At 45.1% G+C, this 9860-nt stretch overlaps 1 protein-coding gene across 1 annotated transcript in view; it reads right to left on the bottom strand.

Annotated features, from left to right (window-relative positions):
* LOC109389836 (ubiquitin-conjugating enzyme E2 E1) overlaps positions 1-9347 on the bottom strand; it is a 75252-nt gene extending 65905 nt beyond the window's left edge. Inside the window, exons 1-3 of the mRNA XM_019655749.1 lie at positions 9182-9347; positions 7877-8061; positions 3548-3598 (exon numbers count right to left, since the gene is read on the bottom strand). Of these exons, the coding sequence (XP_019511294.1) occupies positions 3548-3598; positions 7877-8028 (203 nt within the window). The 5' untranslated portion in view covers positions 8029-8061; positions 9182-9347. The remainder of the gene's footprint in view (positions 1-3547; positions 3599-7876; positions 8062-9181) is intronic.
* Positions 9348-9860: the final 513 nt, after the last annotated feature.

Genomic DNA, 9860 nt, shown 5'->3' on the forward strand with positions numbered 1-9860 from the left:
CTAATCTCATTTGAACTTTACAACACTATGAGGTAGGCAAGCCAGGTATTCAGCCCTTTTAGTAAATGGGGAAAAGAAGGTTGGGAAAATTTAACTTCTTAGACAAATGCATTACATTTTTTAAAAAATGTTCTTCACTTTAGCCTTTAAATCATCTTCAAGAAAGTACAATTTAGCTGTAAAAATGTAAAACCAACTGTATCTAATTACATAAGTTCTCCCAGAAAAATAAAAAGCATTGACTTAGGTTTACATACTTAGGAAACAGAAAAATAATGGTCAAAATGTAATAAAATCATATATAAGGAAAATTTATTTTTATTATTCTCTACCATGCTTGAAATGTTTCATGACTTCTGAAAGACATTTTATCGTAAAATAGCAGCCCCCCATCTGAATTTTTAAGTTTCAAGTTGCTATATGATTTGTTCATTCATAATACAAATATCTCCATTAAGTAAAATCTGAAGTTTAAAGGACTTGAGCAAAATATACCATTAATTATGTGCGGACATACTGTCTACAGACATTTATGTCAACAGATTAGTTATACAGCTCTAACTAGTCAATTTAGCAAAGCTTGAGCCCTAAGCTATAAATAACAGCTGCAAAACTGACTCTAATAGCCCCGAGTTCACCAGCTATCTAAAAGGCATAATTGTACAATCCAAGATAGGGCACGCTTTAGGAAATCATTATAGTAGTTAAGAAAATATGTTTTTCCTAAACGAATAGAGCCAAAATGCAGGGAAAATAGCCTACCCAAATACACAGTACGTGAATTGGGAGACTATTTTATCTGTATATGCACATATAACCAAATAGTTCAGAGATACCAAAGAACTTGATTTATATAGCAATACAGAGCAATTTTTAAATATTCACTTAAAATCTCAAGATAATATACTACATTGAGTCTTTAACTTTCCATTATAACATATTCAGCAGTTGCATTTCACACAAGTTTTGAAGTTCAGTAACTTCAAAGCCAAATATTTTTGCCAAGTAAAGTGCTAAAATTAGTGAACACAAGCAGTATACCTTTAAGAGAAGCAATTCTCACACTAATTAGCAATAATCGACTGAAAAGTTACTATATGGCAACTGCTATATTTTAATTATGAAATGTGTTTAAATTTAAAACTATACACTGACTACTGGTTAAAAAAAGGCAGTTCCACAAAGGATTAATACACAAGCTACATTAATTGAAATCCAATTATAATATTTAATACATTTAAAACAATTTACAGTTGATGAATTTACAATTTCATTAAAAACCAAGCTATCAAGCTCTCATGCTGAGTAACATTTAAAAAATTATATTAAAAAAAGTGCATGATTCACTATGTCATTTAATTCGTACATTTTATTGGGTTGTCAGAAATGCCATGACGTATTTTTTTCTGTGTTTTTCGTTCCAAAAATGTGTCATGACTTTTCCGATAACCCAATATTTGGAAGCTAACTTCAAAAAGTATCCCCACACTAAATCATCCATTTCCATCTCCAACAATGTACATTAAAATATTAAATAGTTCAACCTCAGAAGGTACCAACATAAAACCAAAATCATTTTAGTAAGCTGAATATTGAGACTACTGTATAACATTAAGTCAGTAACACTACTAAGCCAACCAAAAGTAGTAACTGTAATTCATATTACTTAAGCAGCCCTACTGGAAAATGTCTTCCAAAAATAGAGCAGTCTTTACTTTTCAAAGTCAACACAATATACATTCTCTCACAAAATAAAGATGCCTGGTGTTTTCTCAAAATGTTTAAGTATGTTGAAGTTTGTCTCCTCACCACCAACCACCCCATAACCACCGTTTGCTGCTTCTCCTGATCACAGGTAATGTTTAAAGGTTTCACCTTGAAGAGGTAATTAGGAGTGTTTTCCAAGAATAAAAAGTTCTGCATGTTCAGCAGCACAAATGTCTCAAACCCAAACTCAGTTAAAATGCTGTGAAACTAAAAAGTGTACTTATCCTATTTTTTAAAAGTAATTTATCCCATGAAAACCTTCAAATTATTTACAATTTTAAAATATGATTGCCCTTATATGTAAGAAAGCCATTGAGTGTTTTGATAAATGTTATCAGTTCTGAAACCAGGCTCTGGAAACTTTATAATTACCAGCTAAAGCTGCCTGAACTCACAAGAGACAAAAGGAAGAGACACAACACTAAACGGGCAGTAACTACAGATCTAGCACAGGAATGCCCATGGATTCAACACAACCAACCAAGGGAAGCTCCAGGCTTCCACCTAAATGATTCCACTAAAACAAAAAAGGAAACTATCACAGCCCTAAGCCTTACCCACTTCTCCACTTTCTCAACAGTCTGGAAAGATTCTTAACAGCCAGGAAAGAAATTTTCAAGAACGACTGAGTGGTTCAATTACAAACTATAGTTAGAGAACTTCAAAACAGGTCAAAATTTTACCAACGAACGTGCCACACCTGACCAACATTAAAAATATATGTAACCAAAATGGCAATATTAAAGTTTCCACTTAATCCAATAACCACAGTTTAGAAAGTTCAGGGTTAATAAGCAAAATAGTTCATTTAGCTTTTCAACCTGAATATTTCCACATGCTCGTTTTAAATTCTGAATATGGCCCCTGAATATTTTCTTGTCAGCAACTTCTACCCCTACCTATAAGTTTAGCACACTTCTGAAATCTCCCATCTCATTCCAATGCCAATCCTGAGAGCTGAGAATTAAGTTAAATGTTATTCTTAATTTTAAACAATGGGAGTAAATGAACTGAACAATTACTCTCCCTTAAATAAGTGGTTCTGTTATAGCATAAGTCCTTCCTCACTTCACTGTTAACTTAGTAAAGTCAAGTTTTCCACCTTAACAGTAGCAAAATGGCTATTCTAAATAAAATCAAGTACTCAACAACAATCTTTTGAGAACTGGTATCACACTGTTTTGAAATTGAAACACACACATGTACTGTATACAATCCGAGTAAAGCAATTTCGAGGAAAACACCCTAACAGAAGAGTTTAAATCTATAAAATAACTTAAAACCATTTTATCAAAGCCACAAACTATTTCCTAAATTGGTCTGCCAAAAGCCTAACACAAAATTTATATATTATGGAAAAAGTTTGAGGATCCAGTGTTTAACTCTAGGCTCTCCTAGTGGAGTGTGTGAATAACAGATTACAAAGCAAAGCAATTTTCTAAGCCAAAATGTACCTGAGCGTCTAAAAGGTTTTACATCATCTTTAACGACATATGAATGATCCAGGATTAGGCAAACGTACATCTTTAAATTCACTTGACAGCTTTTCATACATGTAAAAGTGCCCACTCCAAATAAATCTATAACTTCTCTTTAACATATAACTGAGATTGTCAGAGGCTCATGAAAACATTACTCAGGTTAACAAACTTCAGCTGTTACTTGATGTTAGCACCAAAACAAGTATTAACTAAAGAATAAAGGCAAACGTTTATAAGAAAAAACCCAAGATAAAGGTTAGAAGAATTTTAAAAAGAAACAAATTTGGAAGGACGCTCACCTGCAGTTAGGTGGAGGGTCTAAAGTGATGTCTGCCAGTTCCTTCTGAATCCTGGAGTCAGGGAAGGGAGAAAGAAAACACAAGAAACATTTAGGTGCTGATAGCCTCCCACCTGTAATATATAGGTCTGGCAGATAAACCTAACCTCCCGCCAAGATAACTGGATTCTACTAAGGGAGGAGGAAACTAACACACCAAATGCTTCAGGTGCATTATTTAGCAAAAAACTACCCCCGCCTCCAAACAGCGAGTTGGTTATCATCTATAATATAACGTTTGCGTTGGAATCTGGCCTCGCACACTAAGGCAGTTCTATTTCTTGGTGTTTTCCATTTAGGAAATAATTTAAAAGCTTGTCACTTGCGGACTTTTCTCAATTGTACTAGATTGTGCCAGGGTACATTCACCCTTCCCTACGCCTCCAGTCCCTGGACAGGGAAATCAAAAGCCACCCCGTGGGTGGGAAGGACGCCCCGCAGACTCCGCCCCCCGCCCCTCGGGGCCCGCCCGGGTCACCCCTCGCACCTGGGACGTCCTCACGCCCACCCCCGGCAGGGCGCCCCTCTAGGCCGCCCCGGGCTCTCCGTGACGATGCCAATATGGCCGCTCAAGCCCTAAATGACCTGCCCGCCGTCGCCGGGTGCCGGGGCGGCACAGGCCGCAGGGAGGACCCCTCTGGTTTGCCGCCCGGGCTCCCCACCCCCACCCGCGCGCGCCCGACGGCTTGGGCCGCGCAGACCGACCGCGCGGGTGAAGTTGAGGGCCGGGGGTGGAGAGAGCCGCGCCGGGGCTCCGGGCGACTGCCCAGCACGTCTGCACCGCGCCCCGGAACCTCCAGCCCCGACGCCGCGCGCGGGTCTCCGGCACGAACTCCCCCGTCCGCCCCTCCAGGGAGGCCGGCCTCCAGCAGCCAGCCCGCGGCCCGCACAGGTGCACCCGGCCCCGGCCTGCGTCCCGCACGCTCGCTCGGACTCGTGGCCCACCTTTCCGGACCTGCTTTTTCCAGACATCCTCTAACTTCCTTTGGGTCTGCCCTCTTCCTCCTCCATCCCACACAGAACACAACACCCGGGACTCCCCAGTTCTCCATCTCTGCACCAACCCACGACTCACAAAGAGCTCCATCCCCCACTCCTAGGCCGACGCCACCCGGCCATGCACACCAAGCCCTGCCTGGCCTTTGTCTTCTACTTACCTAGGCACTTAGAGCATCAATGAAGACAAAGTTTGAGGCCTTTAAGTCTCCTGTACCTTCAAAAACAGTGCCTTCTATTTCTATAACCTTTTCTGCTCCTCTCAAATAAAGCCCTAAAGGGCTGTTTTAACTTTTATCTCACGGAGGCAGCTCAGTTAAAAATAAAATAAAACTCCCCCCTACCCCCACCCCCCACCTCCCAAGGCAACCTGAATCACTAGGGATACTTGACGTTTTCCAAAGGTTTTCTGAGGGTAGAAAGGTAGGCTGGCTGGATGCGAAGGGAAATAACTTTTTAGAAGGCACTGTTTTTTCCAGGTATAGGTAAAGAGAATTTAAGGGTGGTGATTGGGAAGGTTTCTTAAACCTTCATATTGGAGAACATTTCCTGTCCCCTTCAAATCTAGTCAACTTTAGAAAAGGGGTTTGCTTACAGTCTCTACTAACATCTTACTCATGTGTGTCCTGCTAAATTCTGCTGCTACTGATAAGCATTTCAGTTCTGAGATGCTCGGACCCCTGCTGTTTGATTTGCTATTGTATTAATATACTAGATTAAAAGTTTGGATCCCTGGTTTCCTGATTCTTTACCTGCATATACAGAGGATGCCAAAAAATGTAGAGACATTTTAAGAAAGGAAAATTATTAAAATTGTAATACTCAATATACACCAATAGCAAACAATGAATACAAGTCACATTTGACTTCTGCAATTACAAGAGGTGCTCAAAGTGGTTACCATCAGCATCCCGACACTTCTGATTACAGCGAACCACTTCTTGAGCAACGTTGACCAAAGTATCTACTTGTATACATTTTTTTTGGCACCGCAGGTATATTAGAATGACTATGTTAAGACCTATGTACATAGGCAAAAATATCCTCCCCTCTGAAGATAGTGTATAAAAATAGACAGTGACTTCATTCTTGCCAACCCAACTTCTACTACAAAATAGTCACGAAAAGGTAGCTGCTTCTTTAATACCTAGAAAGTGTTAATACCGACAGCTTTATCCACTTCATCTCTACAACAAACATTTACACCATTTCCAGAATACTGGCAAAAGATTTGCAAGACTAACTCATACATATGTTCCACAGAGTAATTATTGTCCAGATCACTCTCAATGGGGGCTTTCCTCTACCTGTGGACTAGAAACCACTTTTCCATGTGCAGTTAATTATTGGAATCTATCTGTCAATCTGTCTTTTTAATTCTATCTCCTGATATACACGCTCTTTCCAATTGTACGGGCAACACCTGCCTTCCAAATCAATATATTTCAGTCGCTTCTAAAGGGTCCCACTAACATCAATTGCCCCTTATTCTGTCCTGGATACACTGTCCCTCTCCGTTTTTTACCTTTACTATTAACCTTAGTTCTGCTTTAACAGTAATAGCCACTGTTTCAGCAAGATATCCAGGGAACTAAAACTGATGTTAACTTTATAGGTAAAATTACTATTTGTAGCTTCCCACCTTTTATCTTTCCCAGGCATTTCCAAATAAGTTTTTAACTTCCTTGGCATAAACAGACAAATTGTGTCTAGTGAAAAATCCTCCTCTACAATTTGCTGACACAAACCAGACTATTTTCTGCCTGCAAACTGTGTCTTTACCCCCAAATATATACATATACACTAAGGCTATCCAGCAAAAGATAAAAACACTAATGACCTAAAGCAAATATCCTCAGATCAGGCCAAAAGCTGCCCCAGTGTGGCTGAAGGAGCCCAGTCCCTGGGAGAGAGGTGATGTGTGTGGATGGCGGGGGTCGGGGGGATATTAAGAAAGGCCCCATCCAAAGTAGGCAGGGTGGTAGATGGCAGGTTCCGAAAGAATCAGGCCAGGGCTAACCATTGAGGGCCGGCTAGGACTCCAGGGAAGCTGAGATGCAATCAAACCAACCCTCTGAAAATGAGAATAATCTTGCCAAGGCATCTTGCCACTTAATAGTCTAGACCTCTACACTATTTAAAATAAGCTAAAGTCACTCCTTCATCTGCCCATGGCTAAATCACCAAAGCACTTTCCCAACTTTCCCATTTTCAAGTCAGGAAAAATGACAGAACAAACTTTCAAATTCCAAGTTCCAGGTTTACTACTCAGTGGAAAGATCTAAAGCCTCGTGTTCCATTTTATTTTACATTCTTTTAAGAAAGATATCCCTATCTAGCCCATCATTTGGATTCCTTACTATCTTTCTGGTTTGCCACTTTCAAGTTTAACGCCTGTCCACCTGAGAGCAGAAGAATTTATGAAAGGTATGGGGGTTCCCTGGAATCTGCTATAGATTCTTTTAAGGGTCATGGGGATCAGAGGATATTACTGAAGGATGATGGAGGTGAAAAGTAGCTTCTTCCACAGACATAAGAGGAAAAGGATAAAGAAAAAGCACCATCACTTGAATGCAACTTAAAAAAAAAATTTACAGCACAAGAGAAAATAGCATGAAAAAATTTTAGTCTCCCTAAAATTTGGTAAATTGAATTTCTTAAACAGAACAAAACAGAATTACCATTTTACATCATGTATTGATTTAATTCATTTGCCTCAATTCTCCAAATCAGAAAAACCTATTTAAATTCCATCCAAAAACTTCTGTCTCTACCTATTAAATTTTTTACACCGCTAATATGAGTTATTATTCCTTATGCAATTTGTGGAAGAAAGCTCTATTCAAAAAAAAAAATCATATGTGCAACAGGTGAGGAGGACATAAGATGGTAAGAGAATTCGTTTTTGATAAGAGTTGTCTGGGCAGGTATTAGTAATTAAGTGCGATGACAGCCTTGGGGAGGGTCACACATTAGTGATTAATAGGACAAGTAATTTGAAATCAGATTGGGGGATAAGTAATAGAAGTAATGAGGAGTCTTACAAACTTCGACAAGAAATGAAAGAAGCAAGGCACAACAGTTGCAGGTGGACAATGATTGAAAGAAAAAAAAAAAAACCCAAAGAAGCAATCGAGAGAAAATAATTAGGGTTTCTAATGCCCTTCTTTCAGTTTTAAGAACACAAATCATGAGGAACATTTAAGCTACCCTCCTCATTGGGAGGCAGACCAAATGCAGCAAGAGGCAGTTCGGGAAATAGGAAGCCTGCGGGGGGTAAAAAAAAGTACGGTACCTCTTGGCGCTGGTGGAGAGGAGTTTGGAGTTTTTGCTCATGCTGACTTTACTCTCCTTCTTCTTGGGGGTGTTTGTTTCTTTCTCGGTTTGCTGGTTGGAGGACGAAGATGAGGAGGAGCTGGTGCTGGCCCTCGAATCGTCATCCGACATAGCGAACCCCCCACCCCACCCCGCAAACAGCCCCTGCAGGGAGAGGGAAACAAAACAAACACAACCCTGCAGCCACTGTAAATAAGGAACTCGGGTGCTGTCAAGAGGGCTCGGGTCAGGGGTGCACTCGGCCGCCCACAGCCCTCCACTCGCTTTTCAAAGTCTTCAGGCCCATTAAAGCTTGTGCAAATTGGACGCGGCTTGTTTGTTTATTTTTGGCCCCAAGTGGGGGACGCGAAGGGGAAACCGTCAAAAGCAAGGCAGGCGGCCCCTCCCTCGCCCCCCGGGGCTCCCCTCGGGGCTGGGAGGAGAGCAGCCAGGCGGGCTGAGAAGGGCAGGGCGGGGGCGCGGGAGCCAATGCGGGGCACGGAGGGAGGGTCCCGGCGGGCGGCGGGCTTCGGGGGGTGTTTTTGTCGGCTTTCCGAGGGTCGCGGGGGCCGGGGGGCCAGGGCGACACTGCAGGGACCGGGAGCAGAGTTTGGCGAGGTCGGGAAGAGAGGAGGCGAAGAGGAGTCAGAGAGGAAGCCGAAACGGGGGGACGGAGGCGGGGAGAGGGTGCGCGTGTGGGGGAAGGGAAAGGCCGGCGGGGGGGCAGGGGCGACCAGGCCCGAGGGCCCCCCGCGCCGCGCCCCGACGCCTCTCCCCGCGGGCCTGTCCCTTGGCCGCCCGACTCGGGGCTGCGCGGCCGCGGCGGGGGTCCTGAGCACACGCCCGATTGCCACCCCTGGTGGGGGTATGAGGGGGGGGTCGGCCTCCTCATTGAAGAAATAACAATGAGCCAGTCGGCCCCTGAGGGGTAAATCCCCGTGGGCCCCCACCCCAGGGGCAAACGGGGCTCCCCCAACTCCCCCTCCCCCGCTCCCGGCCCCCAGGGCGGCCAGTGGGGGGCTCCCGGGGCAGCGCTGACAGTTCGAGGCACGCTGGCCCCCCCCGCCCCCGAAGCGGGCGGCCCCCGTACCCCACGCGGCCTGGGGTCTCTGCCCATCCCCCGCGGGCGGGCCCCAAACCCCTGGGGCTCCCGGGTTCCTCTCAGCACTCCCCAGTCCGGTGCCGGGCGGCCCGGGCGGCGCGGGTCGAGGGGAGGCGGCGAGGGGTGTCCCCGAGGCCCGGCGACGCGGCCGGGGGGCGGCGAGCGGCGGGGGGATCCCCGTACCTCTCTTTGTGTCTGGCTCCTCCGTGCCGCCGCGGAGGCTGCTGCTGCGGCTGCGGCTGGGCCTGGCCACTCGTGTCTCTCTCTCGCTGGGAGAGAAGCGGAAGTGCAGCAACAGCAACTATTAAACAGGCAATGGCTTCCCCCAGCCACACACGCTCGCACACACTCCTCCTCCTCCTCCCCCTCCTCGCCCTCACCCCTCCCCCACCCAGCCCGGTCCCACCCACCGGCGCTCCCCTCCCCCTGCACACCTCGGTTGGCGGGGGGGGCGAGGAGGACACGGGACCCCGGGAAACCTTGCCCCCTCCTCACCCACACCTCCACCCGGCGCCTCCTCGGGACGCCAGGGAAGGGGGCAAGGGGTGTGAATTTCCTCTCAATTGGTTTGGGGACCTGGATCCTGGGCAGGAGAGGGGAAGCAGTTCCGAGATGGGGGGCGCGGGGAGCGATTGGAACTGTATGGAAGAGAGGGGTCACGAGAGGAAGTTCTTCCCAATATGGGCTTTTGGAAAGAGGGGGGCGGGTGGCAAATGGGTGAAAAAGATGGTAACCTCTTGGCAAGGAGTTTGGACTGGAGAATGCAGCGGGAACTCTTCGTAAAAAGTGATCAGCGTAGGGGGGAAAAAGAAATCCCACAGCAGCGTTTTCCTTTGGGCTTCTCAAGCACTTTACCTGCTAG

The sequence above is a fragment of the Hipposideros armiger genome, unplaced genomic scaffold (assembly GCF_001890085.2).
Source record: "Hipposideros armiger isolate ML-2016 unplaced genomic scaffold, ASM189008v1 scaffold_245, whole genome shotgun sequence".
NCBI classification, from domain to species: Eukaryota; Metazoa; Chordata; class Mammalia; order Chiroptera; family Hipposideridae; genus Hipposideros; species Hipposideros armiger.